The sequence below is a fragment of the Amphiura filiformis genome, chromosome 13 (assembly GCF_039555335.1).
Source record: "Amphiura filiformis chromosome 13, Afil_fr2py, whole genome shotgun sequence".
NCBI lineage: Eukaryota > Metazoa > Echinodermata > Ophiuroidea > Amphilepidida > Amphiuridae > Amphiura > Amphiura filiformis.
In genome coordinates, this window is record NC_092640.1 from 3,342,147 (window position 1) to 3,368,490 (window position 26,344).

Sequence of the window (26,344 nt, forward strand, 5' to 3'; positions counted from 1 at the left end):
GGATTTGCTTGTGTGACTGCCAAAGATTGGAGACCATCACCATTCCATGTCTTTACACAGTCCTGGAGTTCTTTCCAGGATGTGTGCTTTATACATGTAGTACAGGGGAATGCGAATGTGCATAAAACTGTCCTGTTGGTGGCTGTCATTTCAAATTGGATGACCCCTTCTGTGTCTGATAGGTTTGATGTATAAAATTGTATACAGATCGGTACTCCTATCTCCACGGTCCTTCCATCTCCACGGTCCTTCCAGACTTCCAGTGCAAGTTCTTGTTTTCATCTGTAAAATAAAATAATTGAAGACAGAGACAAAATTGTGATTCTTGCAGTTCCAACAGTACATGTATGTACACGTAATTTTGGTTAAAGAGAGTACACACTCATTTTAGCTTCATCACATAGGCAAGCCTCTGGATGTCAATCAGTGTTCGAAATAAGCACTTGTCTGTCCTCTTGTCCAAGAATTACTGGGGAGTGGGGACAACCATATTGAGCTATGTACTGGGGACAACCACTATATTTTACCTCCAAAATCATGATAAACTTGACATGAAATTTTGACTTTTGACTTCATGTAAATTGATTGTAATTTGTATCCTTAAGGGAAGGGGTATGAACGTTTGGACAGTATTATTGTGGGACAGTAGAGCACATCAGACATATCGAATTGCATTCTGAATACGAAGAATGGCCTTCTGATAGATCAAATAATTTTGATTTTTGAAATTGCAATGTAATACACATTTTATGGCAAATCATTAAAATTGATATTTTGATATTTCACAGTACTTCTCAAGTAAACTTTATAAATCTGATGATTTCTACCTAAAGTGTATGTAGGTGGGATGAAAAGCCGATGATCAATTGAAAATTTTGACCTTTTGTATTGAAGACTCCCAGCTACATACACTAAAAGACTATATCATTAAATTTATAAAATTTACTTCGAGGACTGTTATATCTCCAAAATGTGAAAAATATCAAATTTTAATAATTTGTCATAAAATTTGTATTATATCGTGAATTTCATCAAATGAAAATTATTTGATATCAGAAAAACATTCTTCGTATTAAGAATGCAATTCGATAGGTCTGATGTGCTCTCATGTCCCACAAAAAAATGCTGTCGAAACGCTCAAAACGCTCATTCCAGTTCCCTTAAGCGAGATCTTACCACTGCTAGAACATAGTATAATAATATGGTGTGATGTCCACTTGTTTAGCATGTCCACTCTTGAATATTTTTAATTAACCATTTCACTCAATTACCCAATGGTGGCAGTTCTGAATATTTTTAATTAACCATTTCACTGAGTTACCCAATGGTGGCAGTGCTTGAAATCAGGCCTCAGGTTTAGCAATTTGTGGCTACAGATTTACCACACCAAAAGATATGACACATTTTGGGGACAACCAAAATGTTTTGAGGACAAACAGAATTTATTCTTTAGTTATCGTTGGGATAACCTCCGTATTTTCTTTATTTCGCACACTGACGAAAATATTTGTGAGGGGGTAGAGTAAATATTTGTGTGGGTCATGATTAAACTCGCCTTGTAAAGTTGTAAACCTGCCTTTTTTTTAAATCATCAGTTACCTGCACACTCAAAATTGCAGAATTGTTGTTGTTTTGCACAGCTCATCTACCAACAAGGGGAATATATTTTTGGCAAGTTAAGAAAAGGCAAGTTAGTGAAAAAGCGAGTTACAGCCCACAAAGATACACAATTTGTCACATACCCCCATGGAGCTGTCCATCAAGTCACAGTCTGCAAGTTTAGTTAGGCCAATTAAAGCAATCAAGTCCCACTGGCAAGTTACGCCAAAGTAACCAAGTCCCACCGGCGAATGACGCCATAGCAATTCAAGTCCTTGGTGAGTTACGCCAAATTGATCAATCTCCATTGCCTTGAAAAAGAAGGAAGAAAAATGTTCAAATATTTGTTAAAAATTTATTAGTGTATACATTTTGTACATGTACAAGTGATACACTTCGGAGCATAAATATAGATTGTTTTTATGTATATTTTAAAAATCCAACCTTGAAATTTTGTATCCATAAAAGTCGCAGACTAAGTCAAATTTGCAACTTTCAAGCTACCGACTGTCCACTCCAGGAAAGTGCATGCCCCAACACTAAGTTGGACTTGGCATAAGAACCTAACTCACCACTGGGACTTGCTACAATCTCAGCAGGTGGTCACTTTGAAACTTTGTAGCCTTGTAGGGGTACCTCGCTTTTCCTAACTCACCTTTTTAACTCGCCATGTACATTTGTATCTGTCCCTACTAATAAGACAGTGAATCAGAATCAGTGATACATTTTGAAGCTAAAAATGTTTTACATGGAAAGTGTAGTCCATAAATGTACATATATATTTTGATTCATGCAAGACCTAAAAAAATTGTTTGATTTGCGTAACCCGACCGACCCTAATAATAAGCCCGACCCTAGACTTTTTTTTTTCTTATTTTTTGCAAAAGTTTTTAAAAATTAAAAAAAAATTAAATTAAAAAAAAAAAAAAAAAAAAAGTTCCAAGGCCTTTATCATGCAATTAAATAGGGCCTACAGTTCAAGTGTGAGTAAATTTTTTTTTTTTAAATTGCCAACTGACCTACCCTTTTTTTTTTTTATGTTACCCCAATCAAACAATTCTTTAGGCCTAATGTGTATATACTACTATACAATTTTGTTTGCATTTTTATTTAAAGCCATATTTGTAAAATTTTATGAAATTAGTAAAAATGCATATTTGTAATGTTTACACTGTGTTGGTCAGATCAAAATGTAATTTTGACATAATGCCGTACGATATTCAAACTAATCAGACATTTAATTCCCCATAGAACTCCATGTTGTAGGTGACAGCCAAAATAGCCAGCAGGGTTTCTTTAACTTTATCTTGTTATTTGGCCAATTCCACCGTTACGGACGTTACAGATACATGCAACTTGCAACTTTTAAGTGAATAGCACACATGTTTACTGTTAGGATAACACTTTATATCTTAGTATGCCACTAGTACACACTCTAATGTTGAATATAATGAAGTAATTTTGTTTTGGCTTTCTTAGTTAATTAGCTACAGAAATTAGAAACGAGCGTTACGGACGTTACGCGAAAGTGCCTGCCATTTTGACAGATGGTACATATCTTTAAATCTCCATTCAGTTCTGTGTTTTATTTTTTTCTGTTAACTATATTGAGCAAGCCCTGACTCCATTCTATGTAAACATGAAAAGCAAGTTTGAAATTAATACTCCTGTATCGTCCTACACTGTTGATTTAGTGTTACGGACGTTACATTTTATCTCAAATGTAACGTCCGTAACGTTTTTCATAATGAAAAAAAAACTGTCAAGGTGCTTCCTCAGATTTTTTTCTTTACTATCTTGATGTAGGTCTGACATCAATCTTTGGAGGCATGATTAGCAAATTTGAAATAAATGCTCCTGTTTTGAGCAATAATGTTCCAAAATTTTGTTACGGACGTTACAAAAGGCACTTTTGGCATGGAATTGGCCATTTCGGCTTAAAATGGACAGACCCCATTTCTGACAGTTATTTCTAATACTATTTCCACATTTTGTGTTAAGAATAATAAAATTAAAATTTGATGTAGGTACTTACAATGTACATTTATGGCTTTAAATCAAATTTACTGTAGTGTAGGCCTACATACCAGGTTAATTATATTCCATCCATGGTGTACTATTGTTCGTTCATTCTCCCTATCATCATAATCCAGGTTACCGTCACGACCTAGTTTGTGAAATAAAAAAGTGAAACACGAGTGTGTTATTGTGGTTATTAATTATTATTTTTTTAGCATATTGCAGCGGATTTAAGGATAAGGGCCCTGTCAACAAAATAGCCCACAGGCCCTATAGTAAGGAGTTCAAATCAGTGTATGCGTGTTGCTCTAGTCGGAATCTGAAAAACACTGCGCTAGTCCGAATCTGAAAAATACAGCGCCAGTCCGAAACTGAAACCATATAGCGTTGTAGCCCGACACTGAGAACCACAGGACTTACTAGCAGGCGCGTAGCAAGCGGGGGGACAGGGTGGACGAAGTCCATGGGCCCCGAGGGTTCAGGGCCCCGAGCCCAAAAGCAAAAAATTAAATAAGGGCTGATAATGGAGAGCAGGGCCAAATTTACCACTGGGTCAGATGGGCCCGTGTCCAGGGCCCCCCAAAATTGCCCTATGCATCTTTCTTTTAACCCCGATAACAGCATGTTTTTTGGCCAAAATAGGGTGAAATTGTAAAATTGTCCGCGCTTCGCGCGCATTCAAATGGCAAAATTTATGTTCAGTGATCTGGGCTAAAATAGTCTGAAATTGAATTTTTTTTCGCGTGCTTTGCGCGCAAATGTCCTATTAACATCGTAACAAAATGGGCTATTCCAGAAAATAATTGCACACCCCCTATAGAGGAGTAAATTTTCAATCAAAGAAATGTCCGGATTTCCAAGTCTGCTTTCTGAAAACGACTGGAATTCCAGTTGCCAATATCACTTGAAAAAGCTTGGAAATCCAATTAAATGAAGGAAAAATCACGGAAATGTCCAAAATGAACTCTTAAATTTAGGATTTCTGATGTTGAACTATTTTTCTACCGGATATTTTTACCTTTGGACACTTTAAAAGTCTGGATTTCCAACAGTCTCGACTGGACAAAAAGTCCGGATATCCGCACTCCTCTATAGGGGGTGTGCATCTATTTTCTGGAATAGCCCAATATGTTATTCCCCCTCTATATTAGGCCTAAACTAAAACTTGGCCACGATGCCTTCCTCGGCACGTGAGTTCGGGGCCTCCGAATTTTAGCCTGGCCCAGGGCCAACATAAGATAAATCCCACCCTGGTTACAAGGGCCCCGGTACTGCTCCTTGTCCATGGGCCCCTGATGCTCTTGCTACGCCCCTGCTTACTAGTCCGAATTTGAAAACACTGCATAGTCCATAGCTAGTCCAAATATTTCCCATATTTAGACCAGCGCAGTGTTTTTCACCGGGGGGGGGTACTCAAGTCAAGTTTGGTTTGGGTAGGGACGTGCCGCTGAGAATTTGAAAGTGGACCCATATACCAATTTTTCAAGAAATTTGGACCCATTGATATACCAAAAGTCAAAATTTTCGGCCGAATTTAACCCAAATTGCCTTAGTTTTTACAAATTTTGGCTAGATTAGGGGAAAATTGGGCTATTTTTTTCAAAAAAATTGAGAACATTTTGAAAAAGGACCCATTCATATACCAAAATAGGCTTTGAAAAAGGGGTCATTGATATACCAAAAGGCTGAAAATGCTACCCATATTTGCGGCACGTCCCGTATGGTCATTTGTACTGAGTACCCCGGGTTTTTCATATCCAGACCAGCGCAGTGGGTTTTTTTAAGATTCAGACTAGAGCAATGCCAATGGTTTTCAGTTTTGGACTGGTGCAGTATTTTTCTTGCCATCTTGTGCAGTATACACTTTTCATATTCAGACTAGCTGCATATTGATCTAAATCTGTGCTATTCAGATTTGGGCTGGTGACATGATTTTCAGAATTTTAATAAAATACTGCACTAGTCTGAAAAACATTTGGACTAGCTACATGTTTTTTAGAATTAAATTTCGGACAGTGTCAGTGTCAGATGAGTGCAGTGATTGATCGGACTGACATACAGCATGTACAGTACAATGGATTAGGCAGCCAGCCATATAGGGAGTGTTTTTATGTTTTACACACCCAAATTTGTAACCACCCAGTTTTAGCCCACACAAATTTTAAATTTACACAGTAGGCCTACCCAGTTTTTTAAATTTACACACCCAAACCTTCAAATCCTGCCTAAGACCCTGATTTGTGTGGTCGGAATAGCGGTGTCGTGTGTGCCATTTTTCAGCCTGGTGTGACAGTGACATGAACGAGTTGTGGCATCTGTATCTCACACGCATCCATGCGACGTCGCACGTCTTTCCTGCTTTGAGCATGTGCATGTACGCCGCCAGCGCTTTAGAGCAAAAACTAGCGACTTGAAGCTGCACCCAATGAAATACGCACTGACGTCACTGCTACATCAGGGTGAAAAAATGGTATAGCGGCACGTCAGACCACGCATGAACGCCCTGTACTTAAATTTTCGTCAAATTTACATTGTACATATGCCTGCCTACTAGTACTACATTTTGTAAGCATATGCTATAGAAAAATTATTTAATTTGTGTACATCGTGGAACATACCGTACTCTTTATTGCGTGGCTATGCGTAGTAAGCTGTTGTACACAGATATACTCTGATCGGGGACTCATAACATCGTGGATTGATATAGAACGGCGTACACACAGCTGGGCGCAGCAGTTACGCGATCTGCGCTTTGCGTCTTGCGTGAAGACGCGTGCTTTTGTGAACTTACGTGTGCGTAAGTTGGAACTTTATTGACTCGCGCAGTAACAAAAACCGAATAATTCCCGCCTATTAAGAGCTGATCATAGTATAACCTCGCTAATATGGACGCGTACTCGCGTAGAGTAGCACTGTACACTCGTGTATTATTTCATGATTAGTTGTGAGTAACAATCGTAGTTGAATGTTCCACGATGTACACAAATAGAGGCCACGCCGTCAGCCTTTCGCCATCTTGCGGGTACAAATGATCTGTGTGTTCATGCGTCGGACACTACGCGCAGGGCGCAGCTTGCCACGCAGCTGTTATCACGCAACAACGCCGTTATTTTGCTGTTTACGCATGGAGATCGAACGACCATCGCAGCGTGTACCCACAAGATGGCGACATATGATGACGTCACGCTGACGGCCTCTATTAAATAATTTTTCTATAAATAAGATCAAATTCAAACCCATGGCATGGCATGGGCGCGAACATTTACTCGGTGTGTCGTCGGTGATTTAATAGAATGTCACAAATGTTAAACTCCAGAGTCTATGCATAACTACTGCTATCAACGACTATGAGTATGACATTGACCTGTTGGTTTACTAGTCTCAGCAATGAGCATTGACAAGCATGTAAGTGAAAAATGTAACCATGCAATCATGCATGCATGGCATGGGCATGATTGAATGATGGGTATACGGTTTAAAAATCATGTCATATGACCGTCTGTAACAGTAGATTTCCTGTCCAAATATGAGCTAAAATCCGGGCTAAACTTACTTACCCGTCAGTGACAGGAGAAGTAGCTGATGAAATCAATCAGAGATCCCGGTCAGAGAACTACAGACTACATTATCCATGACACGGTTGTTGCCATTGCAGACATTGCAGTAGAACCTCTCAGCTCAACTCACACTGCATTGCAGTGCACTGCCCAATGCGAAAATTGCGTGTAAAATGTACACCGATTTGGAGACGGAGTTTCTTGTCCAAAATCAATTAAAATCGAAGAGCTGCGTGTGCCCAATGTAATCCAAGTGGTAAAAGTCCGCAAATGTTCACGGGTGACAAAGTACCAAGTCATAAACATCAGCTGATGTTGAGTTATTTTGGATGAAAACCCGGAAATTTCAATGTAAGCGGTGAAAATTGGTCGCCATTAATTTTTTGATCGGACGAACAAAAAATGACGTCATAAGATTTCATCAAATTGCATGTACAATGTACGGCATATTGTACATGTTGCACATGCGCATTAACAGATATTGACTGATTATCATAATTTGTGGAACTCATTATCATAATTTGTGGAACTTTATTCGAAAATGCGGTTACGCACTCGTACTATTCTTCAGTACGCACGTTAGACATCTGATTGTATTTAATATCACTGGATATTAGAGACATTGCGATTTTCCAAACGCAGCACGTGTAACGTACGTTTTCGCGTACGTTTTTACGTACGTTAATACGGTGTTAAATATTGCTAGTCTCGGTTCCAGACTGGATTGTGCTCATTCGTCACGAAGGAGAACAAGACAGCTAGAATAAAGACTATAATATTTGATCTAATCTAACAGCTTCTAACCTAGGTCGATAGAGGGCATAGTGATTGAAACAAGAAATGTCTTTAAAAAAGACAATGCCTCCAAGATACCAGTGGACACCTTTTGTTATTAGTTAAGGAGATACTTATAATGCTAGCTTTAATCTTTTTTAAGGTACCGCTATTGGATATAGATTTGTGTCTGATTAAAATATGTGAGTCCATTTTCTCCTAATACAAGACTGAAACTTTTATTTTAATCGGATATTCGGTTACCAAAATATGGCCTGTCAAAATGGAGCGAAACCAAGTCGTTGGCAACAACTTTCTTTTATTTTTGTTATGCAATGTTGTCAGGTAGGCCTTATTTTCTAATTATATATGCAAGAATTATGCAAAGTAAAATTTTCAGATAGGCTACAAAATAAGATATAAAACCCATGGATGCATTTAGCAAATTTGAACACCACTGCAACAGTCCGACACACCGCTAGTCCGAATCTAAAAACACTTTAACAGTCCGACACACCCCTAGTCCGAAATACACTGCGCTAGTCCGAGTCTGGAAAACACTTCGCCAGTCCGAAACTGCAGAAAACCAAAGCGGTAGTCCGAATCTGAAAATCACAGCGCTGGTCCGAGTCCGAATATCGGACTAGCGCAGTGTTTCCTAAATTCAGATTCGGAATAGCGCCATGTTTTGCAAATTCGGACTAGCGCAGTGGTTTTCAGTTTCGACTGGCAGAGTGTTTTTAGATTTGGACTAGCGCTGTGTCGGAGGAGTGTTTTCCAGATACTGCCAACTGCCAAGGGCTAGTAAAGGACTAGCCCGGGCCTAGCCCTAGACTAGTCATGCTAGCATCATGCACTCAGTCATGTACTACACATAACTGTGCGACATACAATGTAGATTTGACACGGGTTCTGTTTTGTATTTTAATTGAGGTCAAACTCATGAACTTACCATTTAAATGTTGATATCAAGATGAACAGAAATAAATAATCCATTCTACTTTCTAGTCATAAACCGGCACGGATGTCACTGTTTAGTGTCATGTATGGTCACTGATGGTATATGGTCATGAGTTTGCAATATTGAAATTGTTATTGAAATCAGTTTGCTAGCCCCGGGCCTAGCCCTAGACTAGTCATATGCTAGCATCATGCACTCAGTCATGCACAACACATAATTGTGCTACATACAATGTAGATTTGACATTGAGGTCAAACTCATGAACTTACCATTTAAATGTTGATATCAAGATGAACAGAAATAAATAATCCATTCTACTTTCTAGTCATAAACCGGCACGGAACTCACTGTTTAGTGTAATGTATGGTCACTGTCACTGATGGTCATGAGTTTGCAATATTGAAATTGTTATTGAAATCAGTTTCTTCCAAGTTCAAGATAAAAGTAACATGATTGTATTGAAATGTAAGTTATAAACATTCTTCCTGCTGTCCAGCGGGTATGAACTATTATTATGATGTAGACACGATGATTGCGGCCTAGTCGAGCCTAGCATGCTAGCCTGCATGTCAGTCGGTCTGCTGACTCGCCGCAAAAATACCTCCAATTTTGCACAAAACAATCCATGATGTCAAATTATCACATCCAAAGTGTCGCCATGAACGTCAGCTTCAACTTCTCCAGCCAAAGTTTTTCCATTGATAATCAGGTTTCATGTAATCATGAAATTAAACCTTGTTTAATGTGTATTCCCATTGCCACACACAGCATAACGGTTGTCCGACTTTATTTCTACGATATTGCTGATGTGATGAGGCTGCAATCCATAATTAAATACCGAATTAAAAAAATACTAGTTTGCGTCTGACGTCAGGACAAAGGCGCGCTGTGATTGGTTGCTGACCTGCGCAGTATGGCATTTTTGGTCTGGTTGACAGGACGGCATACGCAAGCTACTCTTTTTAATTCGGTCTTCAATTATACAATATATGAGTTTAAAAAAATTCTAATGCATAATTCATGAGCTTGATAGACCCGCACCATTGGCGCCACGTGCTAGGTGTTTCTAGAATCCCTATAGAATAAGATTAATTTTAATGCTAATTTATTGCACATGCTGAGGAAGCGTGATTACCTTTTTGAACATTCGGAAATGGCGATAGGCGAATTTATGTATGGCGCAAAGAGGTGGGGGATATTTATTGGGCTCTCGACATTGGGCGGAAATTAGAGTACTTGTCAGAATATAAATTTGTACAATCGGCCTACATGCCGCGCAATGTGCGGCATTTTAGGTGTAAATTTCAAAGCATACTACCTCCTGCGGAGGCAGAAAAATAACAGTGAGCTGAGTCTGTGCCTAAATTCAAACAGACCGCTTTTGATTTTGATTACAATTTTGACCTACATGCTGATTAAACCTAATTGTTTTTTTGTGCTCCCCAAATATTATAGTTGCCCAAAAACATATATTTTGGTAGATTAAAGATCACTTCATACATACATCATGACTTTACTTTCAAAATGAGACTTTTTCGTCCTGAAAATTGAGCGCGTTGCATGGACTTATACATGAGGTAAAATCAGCATATTTCAACGTAGCATCTGCGTTTTTATTCTACGTTGGAATCCAAAATGGAAAATCGCAATGTCATTTTTTTAACGCAAAGTATCACACACATTTCAATGGGCAATCTCTGCGTGTGAATATTGCGTTTAAATTTAGCCCATTTTTAACACATCGCTGTACCTTTATTATAATGATTTGTTACAAACAAAAATAATAATAATAATAATTAGACTTTCCTTCATATGTTCATTATCTTTGACTGTCTTTAACATATTGTAAAATGGACAAATTTTGTGCATTTTCAACGATGTATCTACGTCGATTTCGCACGTGGAATATCTTCAAAAATAGCTAAATACGTGACCTCGCTTCGATACAGGAGAGTGGTTTTGAATAGATCAACGTACGTCCGATGTCTACGTTTGGAAATCGCAATGTCTCTAATAATAATGAAAGGTTCATTCAATCTTTAGATGTCGCGGCCGCTCTGTTCTCATTGGCCAAAATAGCGTGCAATGCCATACATCACAAGCGGCAATGCTCCCTGATTGCCTTTAAAGGGCATATCTTTTGCAAGACAAGTTTAACTCCATTCGAAGAGAATAATTATTACATTACAAGTTGACCCTCGTTGCACAATTTTTTTATTCGTATTTCTCCTGAAAAAGAGAAATTTCGTTGGTAAAATGCGGGCTCGTACGGGTCCTTCTCCCGTTCGAAGCGAAATTGATGTTCAAGGCAGCGGGCTAAATGACGTAAGTAAATGAAGAGGACACTATAGGGGAGAGTGGGGTAATCCCGAATACCTTTTCATATAAGCCTATTACTACATATTAAAACAACATAAGATAGAATAAACCATACCAATATCAAGAGTGGGTAATACTTTAATTATAAGCACGTTCTCATTAGACATTAATTAATTAGTTAGAAGATATGATGAAACAACGAAAATGGCGTCGTTCGGGATTACCCCGCGATCTGGGGGTAATCCCGAACGGTATTGGAAAGCTTATTGAAGAATCAATTTGGAGTGTTAAAGATAAGTTCATATCCAGCTCATGATACAAATAGCTCTGTAGATCAATGCAGATAAAAAACATCATACTCATCATGCTCATGACGGCCGTTCGCGATTACCCCGCACACGATATCATTACTGTTTTCTATAGCCGTTCAAGATGACCCCACCACTCATATATATTACTTTTTCTTACTTGCACTGATAAGCTATTTAGGTCACGTCATATCTTTAAGCAATCGTCCTAATGTCTTATTAATTGTACAATCCACCCATTTTCTTCACTACAATATTTCTTACGCATCCGAAAACCGATGATCAAAAGTCAATAGTGTCTAATTCCGTTTTTAATATTTTGTGAGAAGAGCCCCCAACCTCTTGACCCAAATGTGCATTCTGTGAAAGTGTATCTTTGTAGTAGTTTTTGCTGCAGAGTAGTGTGATAGCGTCACCTTTCCCAGGTTAGCTACAACAGCACCATTCGGGATTAACCCGCGTTCGATATCACCCGCCGTTCCCCTATGTTCACGAGTAGTACACTAGAGCTCTTTTCATTTTGTTCATGTATAAATGCGCGACCTTCATGGCGATAAATTGGGAATGGACACAAAAGGTTAGCTCCCGGCTCATTGTTTGATTTGCATAATAAATACAATATTGATCCCCGTATTGATCACACTCAAATTCTAAGCTTTTACGGTAATATATTGATCTAAAGTATTTTTTTAATTTTTTAGACCAAATATTTCTTATCATGTTGATATACATATGAATTGTAATATCACAATTTGCAACATTTAAATGCCTAGAATCAGAGAAGAAGAGAATGAAGGTTGCTCCTCCTTTTAATACATTTATGAGGGGTGGTCGAAGGGGGGGGGGCGTGACACACGGGAGGGAGGGGGGGCAGCCGTCTGGTATGGTGCCTACAAGCGTCGAGAAGTAGAGACCATTGAGGGCTGCTAATTTAAGATATAGACTTCAATCTAGGTCAAGGGACTCTCCAAATCCGCAAGATATTTAAAAAACAAACAATTTTTTTTTAAATTTCGGGGTGCGTTTTTTGGCCTCCAAAATCGCGTATTCTTAGCAGCCCTATAGCAATTTGGGGCAATGTAGGCCTATAAACAAATGAAAAGGGTGTCACTGGATACGACTCATCATTTAGGGGGCCATACGAATTTGAAATAAGTCTAGTGGCCAAAATGTTAAAAAAATTTAGCAAAATTTTGCCATAATTATTTTGAATACATACCGGTAATGCTTTTTTGTATGGCAATTTGAAGACACAATTCTAGAAAAACTGATTGGGTGAGGCCATAAAAAGGGGACCCGAGTCGGATAGACTTTTTTATCTTTCGACAGGGTTACTGTCTATGATTTATTAAACATTTTCACACAAAAGAAAGATGGCTGATTTTATGATATTTTTAACCCTAGAAGTTAGAACTACGAAGGAGAAGGGGGGGGGGTTGTACCACCCCATGATTTTTTATCCGTCACAAAAAATGCACACGTTTACGCCGGCTCAAACCCCGGGCCCAAACCTAATCGTAGATCTATCCTTTGCGCTCATTTTAGTGATACAATTTTTACCCCAGGACCTTACCGGGGGTATAGTAGGACCGGCCGTCAAAGATGAGGATGGAGGGGGGGGTTGGTGAGGCCCACCACTGGTTTTTACAGTAAAATCAATGATTTTCATTTCCCTCCTTTGAAATTCGTTGGTATCACTGGATAGAGGAGACCCATAGCTATACATTGGTACCAAACACTGTAAAGTATTATTTATAATTAGTCATGCAAGATATTTTTTTTTAATTCAAAAATGTTGCTGAAATTGTGTATTTGTAATGCCAAAAGAATATTAATAACATTTCACATCAATTTGCATCATTTTATAATATTTTCATGACTTAAAATAGTCAATTTGTAAAAAATATCACATTGCATGACTAATCATTGACTTAAGAAGTTGTGATTTAATTAGTCATTAACGTGAATTACTAATTAAATTACTAATTGAATGACTAATTATTTATTAAAAGACTAATATGTAATTACGAATTAATCAATAATTAGTCATTCAATTAGTAATTTGATTAATGATTAGTCAACAGTTAGTCATTCACGTGGTAATTTAATTAGTAATTCACGTAAATGACTAATTAAATCACGACGATTTGGAAGATACCTTCTCTTAAGGCGATTTAATACCCCGATTTCATCAGTACCCATCTTCTTTTTTTTGTTGCAAATTTATAAAGTATATAAATATGTTCATCATCTCATGTCCTGAACTTATAAAATATCTCTACATAAAAAGTGGTTTTAAACCATTTTAGAAAATCATTTTAGCCCTATATATTTTTTTGTTTACTGTATCCTGGTATGTGTGTTTCATAACAAACCATAATTTATTCTATTGAACATGTCCAAGTAGAATACATGAATAGAATACATTAAATCCTTTGTTATACTTTTCATGCCTATAGCAATGACAGCAATTTGGGCCTGTACAGGGGCCCAGACAGTAGCCCCAGAGGGCCCGCCCATATGCTGTTATTCAGCTGAAGAGACACATGGATAAAACTTTTTGCATTGCAACTATCACCCATTGGGGTGCTCAAAAATACCAATGACAGCAACTTTGTCCTGTACGGGGGCCCAGACAGTAGCCTTAAAGGGCATGATGTCCAACAACTGATTTATTCAGCTGAAGAGACACATGGATGAATCTTTTTGCATTGGAACTATTACCCATTGGGGTTTACAAAAATACCAATGACAGCAACTTTTTCCTGTACGGGGCCCAGACAGTAGCCTCAAAGGGCCCATGTCCCATAACTGATTTATTCAGCTGATGAGACACATGGATGAATCTTTTTGCAGTTGAACTATTACTCATTGGGGTTTACAAAAATACCAAAGTAGTTGTATAAGGCCGATTCCAGGACAATTTCCCTCGACTAACGGGAAATCCCTGTCAGAAGCACCCAGCTCATTTTACCTCGACTAACGGGAAATCCCTGTCAGAAGCACCCAGCTAATTTACCTCGACTAACGGGAAATCCCTGTCAGAAGCACCTTTACTCAGGAGCCCCGCTTAACACCTCATTTGCGAAAAAACGTGCTCGACACTTTTCCCCGACCAAACGGGAAAATTCCGTCGGAAGCCCCTGCGGCAGCAGTTCCCGTCGGAAGCCCCTGCGGCAGCAGTTCCCGTCGGAAGCCCCTGCGGCAGCAGTGCGGAAGCCGCTGCGCCCCGCGAAAAAAATTGGCTTAGGATTTGCGCGAGCCTAGAAAAACGCCCGTACTCCGCAAAAAAAATTGGCTTAAGATTTTCGCGAGCCTAGAAAAAATTGATTAAAAAAAAATTGAAACATCAAAGAAATGAACGAGAATCATTTTCCGTTTCCAACTTCCGAGGAGCGACGGCGTTGGCGAATTCAGGAGCAGCGAGCTCAAATTAATCAGCGGAGAAGGGAAATGCGTCCGAGACGTTTTGGACCCAACCCCCCTACGGTTCAAGATCTGCGGAAACAGGCGAGGGATGCCGGCCTTCGAGGTTATTCTCGCTTGCGGAAAGCGGAATTGGTTCAATTTTTGCGAGATAACTACGCGATAGAGCGGGAGTCTTTACACCCAGCGCAGGAGCTTTTTGACTTGGAGCAGGAGCCCTTCGACTACCCGATAGATTGGGTGCCTGTACACCCAGATCCAGAGCTTTTACGCCAAGAGCAGGAGCTTTTTGACTTGGATCAGGAGCCTATCGAGTACGCGATATATCGGAGTCTCCACCCAGCGCCGGAGCGTTTAAACCCAGAGCAGGAGTTTTTTGACTTACTCGATATTGAAGAATCGGAGTCCGCGCTAAGACGGTTTGCGATTCAGTACACGGTGCCGGGGCTGCCTGGCTTTGCGCCGGAGATGTTTTTACTAATTGTCCTTGGTGTCCTTGTAGAAAACCGCGGGATAAAAGCGAAGATGATTCTTCGCTGCTGGATGGTGAAGACCAGACTTGAGACTGGGCTAGAAGTCAGAAAGGAAGCCGTATTTCATTCTGAACAAACGATTATTCTGGAGGCTACCGACCTTGTCGAGGTCTACGATACCTGGTCGGCCAGAATTCTCGAGAACATTTCTACGTTTATAAACATAGGAAGCGGGTGGGTGTTTGAGTCGATTCAGAGCCTTGAGCTTCACACGGTGGAGTACGAGCCGTTGGGCGGCTCCTCGTACATCCCTCTCCCGGAGTTTTTAGCGAAAAAGACAGCGATCGTCAATCTCAAAAACGAGGACGACGCGTGCTTCAAGTGGGCCGTCACAAGGGCGACGCACATGGTTGGCGTGCACCTGGAACGAATCGATAAGGCCCTTCGAGAAAAAGCCGCCGAGCTGAATTGGGACGGCGTGACATTTCCGACTCCCCTTTCCGACATCGGCAAATTTGAGAGAAGGAATCCGACCATTTCGGTGAACGTGCACGGTTTTGACAGAAAAAAAGTTTACCCTCTTCGGATCAGCGATCTTGATTGCCAACGCGAGGTTGATTTGCTTCTCATATCCGACGAAGAAAAGCAACACTACTGCGTCGTGAAAAGTTTGAGCAGATTGTTGAGCACTTTTTTGCGAGATAACTACGCGATAGAGCGGGAGTCTTTACACCCAGCGCAGGAGCTTTTTGACTTGGAGCAGGAGCCCTTCGACTACCCGATAGATTGGGTGCCTGTACACCCAGATCCAGAGCTTTTACGCCAAGAGCAGGAGCTTTTTGACTTGGATCAGGAGCCTATCGAGTACGCGATATATCGGAGTCTCCACCCAGCGCCGGAGCGTTTAAACCCAGAGCAGGAGTTTTTTGACTTACTCGATATTGAAGAATCGGAGTCCGCGCTAAGACGGTTTGCGATTCAGTACACGGTGCCGGGGCTGCCTGGCTTTGCGCCGGAGATGTTTTACTAATTGTCCTTGGTGTCCTTGTAGAAAACCGCGGGATAAAAGCGAAGATGATTCTTCGCTGCTGGATGGTGAAGACCAGACTTGAGACTGGGCTAGAAGTCAGAAAGGAAGCCGTATTTCACGGCTGTTCGATGTGATCATTTATTAGTTTTTCAAACAAAACATCATGAAAAACCCAATTTTAGGCTTAAACAGCTAAAAGCGATATCATGCTAATGTATACAGATGCTTTTGAGTCATTTTCAACTTTAAATTTCCCCTCTTTTACAAAATTATTCACTTTTACCGCATTTTTTAAAGCTTTTCGGATATAAAATGTATCTATTTATGACAAAATTGGTGGCGCTATTTAGTTACTGAAAATTACTCTTTTAAGCTTTTAATGCAAACAATTTCTTTTATTTTTTGAAGAAATATGTTAATAAAATGTCTTTGCTGCTTGTTTCACCTATTTCATCTGTTTTAAAGGCAGTATTGATCACCTAACCTTGCAAATCAATATAATATGATTTAGGATAAATAGCGCCATCTATAGTTTGCATTTAGTTAATAATGAAGCCAATTCTATATACATCAAACAACCGTGATTTCATTCTGAACAAACGATTATTCTGGAGGCTACCGACCTTGTCGAGGTCTACGATACCTGGTCGGCCAGAATTCTCGAGAACATTTCTACCTTTATAAACATAGGAAGCGGGTGGGTGTTTGAGTCGATTCAGAGCCTTGAGCTTCACACGGTGGAGTACGAGCCGTTGGGCGGCTCCTCGTACATCCCTCTCCCGGAGTTTTTAGCGAAAAAGACAGCGATCGTCAATCTCAAAAACGAGGACGACGCGTGCTTCAAGTGGGCCGTCACAAGGGCGACGCACATGGTTGGCGTGCACCTGGAACGAATCGATAAGGCCCTTCGAGAAAAAGCCGCCGAGCTGAATTGGGACGGCGTGACATTTCCGACTCCCCTTTCCGACATCGGCAAATTTGAGAGAAGGAATCCGACCATTTCGGTGAACGTGCACGGTTTTGACAGAATAAAGTTTACCCTCTTCGGATCAGCGATCTTGATTGCCAACGCGAGGTTGATTTGCTTCTCATATCCGACGAAGAAAAGCAACACTACTGCGTCGTGAAAAGTTTGAGCAGATTGTTGAGCACACAAGTGTCAAAAAAGGGACACGCTCGCCACTTTTGCAGGCGGTGCTACTCGTCCTACACCTCCAAGGAGCGACTGGCTGTGCACATCGATCTCTGCCGCTTGCACGAATCGGTGAGGATCGAGATGTCCGAAAAGGGCTCCGTTCAGGAGTTCAAGAACCATTTCAGATCGCAAAATGTTCCCTTTGTCGTCTACGCCGACTTCGAGTCCTTCACGAAGCCCATCCACACCCGTCAGCCCGATCCTAACGGCAGCTACACGCAAAAGTACCAGAAGCACGACCCTTCGGGATTTTGCTACTACATCAAATGCTTCGACGACTCGCTGTACAGGCAAGACCCGGTCGTGTATACCAAAAGATCGGAAGACGAGGACGTGGCTCAGATTTTTGTGGAGCGCCTCGAGGAAGACATTCGACGCATTTACCGACGGTTTAAATTCCCCCAAAATATGGTCTTTGACCAGCGGGAACGAGCTATCTTCGCGGAGTCGAGCAATTGCCAAATTTGCAAAAAGCCCCTGACCCCTCTAGACGAAGAAAACCGCACCGTTCGAGATCATTGCCATTTTACGGGCAAGTTTCGAGGAGCGGCGCACAACAAGTGTAACCTGCGGTACAGGAAGCCAAAATTCTTCCCCGTGATTTTCCACAACCTCGCCGGCTACGACGCGCACCTGTTCGTTAAAAATTTGGGCAAGACCGAAGGGAAAATCGATTGCATTCCGAACAACGAGGAAAAGTACATTTCCTTCACCAAGCAGATCGTCGTCGACTCCTTCGTTAACAAAGAGGGGAAAGAAGTCGAGGTCAAGCGCGATCTTCGATTCATCGACAGCTTCAAGTTTATGGCGTCGGGCCTATCCAAGCTCGTCGACAATCTCTCCAACTTCCCGACGATGGAAAAATTCTTCCCGAGCGAAGAAAAAAGAAGACTTCTCGTAAGAAAAGGGGTCTACCCGTACGATCACGTCGACTCTTTGAAAAAACTGGAGGAAACTTGTCTTCCGCCGAAGGCAGCTTTCTACTCCAGGCTCAACGAAGAGAGCATTTCCGACGAAGATTACGAGCACGCTCAAAGTGTGTGGGAAAGCTTCGAAATGAAAACCCTTCGAGAGTACCACGACCTGTATCTTGAGTCGGATGTTCTCCTGCTGGCGGACGTATTCGAAAGTTTTCGAGAAGTTTGTCAAAACAATTACGAGCTGGACCCGGCCTGGTACTTCACGGCGCCTGGACTCGCCTACGACGCCATGTTAAAAAAGACTGGCGCGCGGCTCGAGCTCCTGCACGACGTTGACATGATGCAAATGATCGAGAAGGGGATCAGAGGAGGCGTCTCGATGATAAGCACCCGGCATTCCGAGGCGAACAACAAGTACATGGGCCCTGATTTTGACCCGACGAAGCCCTCAAAATTCATCCAGTACCTCGACGCCAACAATCTCTACGGGCACGCGATGAGCCAGCCTCTGCCGACAGGAGGATTCAAGTGGATGACCGCCAGCGAGCTGCGAGACTGGCGACTCTGGCCTTGCATCGTTGAGGTTGACCTGGAGTATCCGAAGGAACTTCACGACCTCCATAACGACTACCCGCTCGCGCCTGAAAAACTCGTCATCGACAAGGCTGAAAAGCTCGTTCCGAATCTGCGGGGCAAAAAAAAGTACGTGATTCACTACGCGGCTTTGAAGCAGTATTTGAGCTTGGGACTTCGACTCGAGAAAATTCATCGCGGGATTCGGTTCGAGGAAAGCGCGTTCATGGAGGGGTACATCGACCTGAACACTCGACTTCGCAAGGAAGCCGCGAACGAATTTGAGAAGGACTTCTTCAAGCTCATGAACAACTCCGTGTTCGGCAAGACGATGGAAAACATTCGGAATAGGGTCGACATTCACCTGGTGAATTCGAGAAAGAAAGCTAAAAAGCTCGCGGCAAAGCCAAACTTCGAGCGGCGCACGATTTTTGACGAAAACTTGATAGCCATTCACATGAAGAGGACCAAGCCGATCTACCTAGGCATGTCTATCCTCGACATTTCCAAGACGACGATATACGATTTCCACTACGGGTACGTCAAGCCAATGTACGGCGACAGGGCTAAGCTACTTTTTAGTGACACGGATTCTCTGGCGTACGAAATTCGAACCGAAGATTTCTACCGAGACATCGCCCCGGATCTTGACGCTCGATTCGATACTTCGAACTACTCGGCCGACCATCCGTCCGGGATTCGAACCGGCGTAAACAAGAAAGTGCTAGGCAAGTTCAAGGACGAGGCTGGCGGCAAGCAGATCGCGGAGCTTGTCGGTCTTCGAGCGAAGCTGTACGCTTTCAGAATGCACAAGGGCTCGGAAGAAAAAAAATGCAAAGGCGTGAAGAAGGCCGTCGTCAAAAAGAAAATTACTTTCGACGATTACAAAAAATGCCTTCTAAGCGGCGAGCCCCAGATGAGAAGAATGAACGTGATTCGAAGTTACAAACATGAAGTTTACACCGAAGAGGTCAACAAGATCGCGCTCTCTGCGAATGATGGCAAGAGAATCGTCTTGCCGGATAAAATCCACACTCTGGCGCACGGTCATTACAGAGATCCCCATAGATTGCATACAAATTCTTGATCGATCGTTTTCATGCGATGAAAGCCGTGAATGTCGTCGACGCTCTAAATTTGCAAAACGTTGCTTCTCGCCGTAGAGAGATATTCGTTCAAACAGACAGCGTGATAAAAATTTTTATAATCCTTCTTGCGTCCGTAGACGTCGGACCAGTGCTTCACTCGGTACATCCTTGGAAGCCCTTTGCCGATGAGTTCTCCACATTTTTTACATTTAGATGTGGACATTCCGGCGTAATCGATGGCGTAATGAAGTTTACTTTTGCATTCCATGCCAATAATTTTTGAGAAAGCTTCGAAAAGTAAATAATTCATTTTTGAAATATCTCGTAATTGGTGAGAGTACCAAGATGTCATAGCACCGAATCCGGAGGCAGCTGAGTGTCATCGGGCACGATCATCAATTCTTGCCGAACAAACGCTCTTTTTGGCGCGCCTTCGGATAGGTAGTACAGGACAGGGTCGCCGGGAGTTTCGACACCGCTGTCGACCCCGTACGTCTCTATAGACCAGATGGGATCGGTAGCTCTCCTTCGCTCTCCCCCCTCGTCCTCTCCCGGTCTGTACAGATACCTCACCGCTACGTTAGATGGAAGCCGAACTTCATTTTTCCAACGCTGCGGCGCCGAGTGCGAGGCTTCGACTTTTTCTTTCTTGATCGCGTCCGACGGTTTCATTCCGATGAGGCGCGTTTCTTCGTTGCTTACCGCTCGGATAACTTCCGGCAGCCTAGCTACCCACTCTGTGCTCCTCGCGTTTCCGCCTCTAGCTTCTATCAAGATTTCCTGGGAATATTGGTGACCGAACAATCTTTCGGCCAAAGTTCGATTGAATCTTTCCACGATGGCCTGAGCCCTATGCTGACCGGGCTCTCCTCTCCGCACGCTGACGTTATGCTTTTTCACGAGTTCGTTTACTTTTCCCATGAACTCCCTTCCTTTTTTGAAAGTTTGCCTTCCATTTTCTTTATTTTCACGCGAGTTCGCGAAATTTTTCTAGCAGCCCGAATTTCTCGGCGTATTCTTCCAGTGGTTTATATCTCGCCGATCGACCGAGTTTTCCCGAAGAAAATCGAGCGTTTTCTTCAAAATCTGAATTTCTTCCGTTCTTCCCGGGAAAATCCAAGGCGGTCTCAAGCACAGTCTCATTTTGTATCGATCCTTGTACCACGCGGCAAAGCACAGCAGCAAGGCGTGCGCCTGAACTCTTACCTTCTTTCCGTTGTACCCGCTCGCAGGTTTCCGAGACTCGTCCCGTTCCACGCGAAAAAATCGCTCACGGACGTATCTTCCAGCTGTTCGAAGATTTCGTCGTCGGCTAGCTCAAAATAAATTGAATCGCCCATTTCGTCGGTTTATTTACAATAAACAAACATGATCGTCGCATTTTGGGTATGCGCCGCGTGTCTTTTAGACACCCCGGAAAGAAGAATCAGGATGGAAGCCAGGCGCATAGCCGAAGCGCTGGAAAAGTACAACTTAGCTCGCGAGGCGGAAAAAAATCGGCTTGTGAATTTGCAAAATAGAGCGAAAATAAAAGCGGAAAAATGAATTTTGAAAAATTCGAAAAACTGCGCGAAGAGCAGAAATCGAGCATCTTGAAATGGCGCGACTTGGAACAAGGCAAAATTGTCGAAATCAAGGGGTTCAAATACATCGCAACCAAGTTCGACGACTCAGCGTGTGTAATTGAGCTCGCGGATGGCCGTGAATTTTGGGCGCCGTCTACGCAGCAAAAAGATCTTAAAAAAGGAAGGGTAAAATTTCGGCACTCACGTTGCTATATGATGTCAAACGGACTCTTTGCGTCAAAAAAAAAATGCGGGGCAACCGTATTACTCGGTCGACATTGTCTGGGAACCCAAGGAAGAATCCGAAGAAGAATCTAGAGTTGACTTCGGGTCCGATGAAGAAGACTGGGATGCCTGAGAAACTAAATTTTCGCGGGTGCGCTTGCGATATTTGCGAGAAGAGAAAAACCAGAGCCCAAGCGCCCAAGAGTTCGGCCTACAATGGGAACGGGGTCCCCTTTCGACGTCTGTTCGAAGAACTGCTAAAAAAAAGTCCCCCGCGCGGGTGCGCTTGTGATATTTGCGAAAAGAGAAAACCAGGGCCAAAAAAAGAGCCAAGCGCTCAAGAGTTCGGCCGGGTATGAGGGCGGGCCCCCTTTCGACGTCTGTTCGAAGAACTGCCAAAAAAAGTCCCTCGAGTGTCGAGGGAATTTTTTGAACGTAAAAACGCTATCATGTGCAAGGGCTGCGTTTGCGCGAGCCGAAACGATTGCTCGCTTTGCCGTAAATCGCAAATCGCGACCCTTCGTTTTGCGACTTTGGAGAGAGAGAGAGAGTGCCTTTGAAAGAATTCCGTAAACTCGCGTACAATATTTTAAGCCCGGAAACATTCTACAGGATCGCCTACGACTACAGGCCTGTAAGAAGCTACTACAGGCGTGAGTACGACGCTGCAATTGCGGAAAAGTACCGTCCATTCGCGTACAGCGCGGAAAAAAAGGTTTGCAGTCTCGCTCTTGTTGATGACATGCCTACATGCTTGGACAGCGGCGTCATTCAATCGGAATTGTATTTCACGAACGAGCCCTGGTGGCTAAAATCTAAAAAAAAACTCGCACTTACGCGATTTTTTTTTTCTACGGGGGGTAGGGGGCGTAGCCCCTTACGCAAAGTTATACGCGAGAACTCCAGTCGCGAGCATGCCAACTCCGACCAAGGCCTATTCTCCGTTCTTGATGGACTCAGTCTGCCCCTCGTCGAGATAATCGTACAAATGCGGTTCAGGCGGTAGGGGGTCCAGGAGTACCCCGGTGAGATTGTAATACTGTCGCATCGCGTCGTCGACGTCCGCGAAGGTGCGATCCGCGTGATCCTGTTTTTTAAGCTGAGTATTAATGTAGTCTATTCGCTGAAGACGAGCCTGGTTCCAAGAATCACGATCGTGTTGAACTTGCTCCAAGGCTAGATTGTGCCGCTTGCGCTCGGCAGAACTCGAGAGAGTGCTGAAAAGATAATTCGAGCCAGAAAATGCGAGTGCGTTTACTAGAGCACCGCCAGCTAACATAAGTATCGAAGCCATAGTCCTTTTATTTTGCGCAAAAATTTTTACGCGTCGGCCATAATATTCTCAGGCAGCCAACCCTGCGTGACGAGCCAGTCTCTCAGCATTGTGGACGTCCATAGACTTCCAGCCAGTTTTGCGAACTCTTTGAGATCGAGCTGGCTTAGATTTGCCGGCTTCATTTTCAAAATTTTTTTCATCGCCATCGCGTTGGCGAATGTCAAGACGCTGAGCGTACCAGCGTGGTAGACGCCATTGACGATCATCTTTGCGGTGTCATCCGATTGCGACATCTTTTCTTTTATTTATACCTAGAATTCAAAATCCGCGCGGGATAATCCGTAGCGAGAATTTGCGCGCGTTTTGAATTCCCGAACTTTTCATTTTCAAACTCGAGAAAAAAAGCACGCGCGAAAATGAAGCCGGAAATCTAAGAGGTAGGGCTAGGAATCAGCCCCCGCGGCAGCGGTCGTTACGAATTCAAAATCCGCGCCGGGATAATCCGTAGCGAGAGTTTGCGCGCGTTTAGAAATCGTCAAAGTCAAATGTTTTTTCTTTAACTTCAGCCTGACGTATATTCGATTTCTTCGCTGCCACTTCTGGAACCCGCGACGACAGTTTTTGATACGCCAGATAGCCCCCGGCTGTTACAACGGCGAAACCAAGCCCGGCGACAGTTGTCCAACTCACGCTAGAATCCGCCGCGGGTTCTGAATGCGGGGGCGGGGGCGAGGCCCCCGCATGGCTTTCTTCGAAGTCTTTTAGCTTGGCTGCCCTTTCTTTGTTTTTTGCGGCAAGCTCTTTCCCAGCGGCGACCCTTATATCCGACGTTATAATTTTTCCGAGGTACTCTCTGATCTTTCCCGCTACGGCTATCTCGATTAAACGCTCGCGCAAATCTGACTGGGTCTCTTGGGCGGTTTCCGGCGGGGGAGGTTCCGCCACAGCGGCTTTAACTATTTCGTCGATCGTTGTCATCGTTCTTTTTATTTTAAGATACACCCAAGTTGCCGATAGGATTATCGTTACGTTCGCGATGACGCTCGTGACGCTCGTGAGATACTCTAGCCACATTCTTGCCAAAAGTACGCCGTGGGTTGCTCCGTGATCAGAATCAGTTTGGAATGCTTGTGCTGAGCTAGCTTTTTTTGAATTTCTTTTTTTTCTTCCGAAGTTGAGATCACGTCATTTTCTCTCAGAGTTTCGATGAAACTGTCGCGATCCTTCGTGTAAAACAACGCCGTCCATTTGGTTTGCTCTCGGAGATCGGTCAGGACGGAATTGTACTTTTGAGTGAGAACCCAAACGGAGCAATCCATGTGCCTGCCGGAAAAAGCCAGTTCCGACAGCATCTGTTTTTTTCTGGTCATCGAGCGGTCGGCGCTGCAGTCGTCGATCATAAAAAGAACGTGACCGTCTTGAATCCCAAACGTCTCGTAAGCAAATTTCAAAGAATCGTTCAGCCAGTCGCTCCCAGAAACCCAGCTGGGGTCCATCGGAATGACGCAATCATCCTTGGAAAACCAAGGCCTGTTCAAATACGCTTTGTTGTGCATCCAGGTGGGGGCAGATAACGATGATATACTCGAAGAATCCTCTGTACTCCGTTTCGAGCAAGTCCAAAACGAATTCGGATTTGCCGCAGCCGGTAGCTCCGCAAATTATCGCGGAGTGCGCTTTCTTAGGAAACATTTTATTTTTACCGCTAGAATGCCACGTCGACCAGTCTCCCGTTTTCAATGCCCAAGCACGCGTCCTGAATGGGGGCTTGCCCCCCACTAGAACACGCATTTCATCAGCCGACCATTCTCAAAGTTCAGCTGGGCATCTTGGACGTAGAAAACGTAGGCATTCAGCGCGCCGGCAGTCTCGGCATCCCTCTCCATCTCGATTTGAATGCTTTGGCTGACTCCTTCAACCTTTCTACCGGACCCATGAAGGGAATCATCATCGCTCGAGCGCATGTCGATCGAGAGCCCATATTTCGTGGTGAGGTACTCGGGAAGGGTCACGTCCGACAGCTCGGCTTCCTTGATGAAGTGCGGGGTCGTGCGATGCTTCCCATCGGCAAAATGTTTTTGAATTTCCTCGAAGTGCTGATGAGGAAGCATCCCACTAGCGAAGATTTGGTTCGGGACTCCATCAATCATCGCGGAAACTTTTTTGATTTTTTGATTGTAAAATTTCTCCGAGTCCCGAGCGTAACTCGCTCCACCGTCGGCAGGATCCTCGAAAAGAATGAGTATGCCCTTCATGGATAGGGCACGCGGGGCCATGTTGATATTCCAAATGGTGTCCGATTTGTTCAGGCTTTCCTTGCTGTGTCTAACGACTCTGTCGTACACGATGTTGCTTTTTCCGTTGTACCGGTTTCATATCGCCGTGGCCAGCTCGGAAGAGCTCACTACCTCGAACTCCAGATGGATGTTGCTCACCGAATACGAAGCCTCCGTGTCGGTGCTCGTGACAACCCGTCCGTAGCGATTGAATGTGAGCTCGTAGGAGAGTCGGTCTTTCAATTCATACTGGAAAAAGGGGTTGTGGGAGGAGAGCATTTCGAAGTCGAGAGGGATGAAGAACATATTGCCCAGAGCGGTTCCGATCGCGACGTCGGCGGCGATTGCCCCCTTGTCCCCCGCGTTGATTCTGATTTTTCGCACGGCCTCCGACTGGATGCCTTGGTAAGCCGCATTCTCCCGCTCCTTGGAAGTTTTCCAGAGGTCCTGGTAGCACAGGAAGATATCCGCGTCGTTCAGACTGAAGACGCTTTGTCCCTCGAGCTTCACTTCTATCTTGCTCACGATCGCTCTTCCGAGGTTATTTACGATCTTCCTGTTCGCGTCCGCGTTTCCACCGGTCGAAGACAGGTCCACCTTGAAAGAGAGCTTGCTGGTCCCGGGCACGATAACATCGTTGCTTCCGAGATTAGGGAATCGCACGGTGAGTGAGAAGTTCGTTCTCGTCGATCTCGCTGGGAACGTGCGTATTTCGCATCGTTCTCCGAATTCCTTTGACGCCTCGCGTTTCGCGAAGCTG

At 43.2% G+C, this 26,344-nt stretch overlaps 1 protein-coding gene and 1 long non-coding RNA gene across 2 annotated transcripts; one reads left to right on the plus strand and one right to left on the minus strand.

Annotated features, from left to right (window-relative positions):
• Positions 1 to 227: 227 nt before the first annotated feature.
• LOC140167898 (uncharacterized) lies at positions 228 to 7,576 on the minus strand. The gene is made up of 4 exons (XR_011861087.1): positions 7,176 to 7,576; positions 3,687 to 3,766; positions 1,743 to 1,910; positions 228 to 282 (listed from the first exon to the last, which is right to left on the minus strand). It is a non-coding gene; the product is annotated as an uncharacterized lncRNA (long non-coding RNA).
• A 10,166-nt stretch (positions 7,577 to 17,742) lies between these two features.
• Positions 17,743 to 20,241, plus strand: LOC140168767 (uncharacterized). The gene has a single exon (XM_072192177.1). The coding sequence runs from the start codon at positions 17,743 to 17,745 to the stop codon at positions 20,239 to 20,241; it is 2,499 nt and encodes an 832-aa protein (XP_072048278.1).
• The last annotated feature ends 6,103 nt before the right edge of the window (positions 20,242 to 26,344 follow it).

Coding starts and splice junctions, on each gene's coding strand:
- LOC140168767 (XM_072192177.1), top strand. CDS start 17,743: ATGTCCGAAAAGGGCTCCGTTCAGGAGTTCAAGAACCATTTCAGATCG.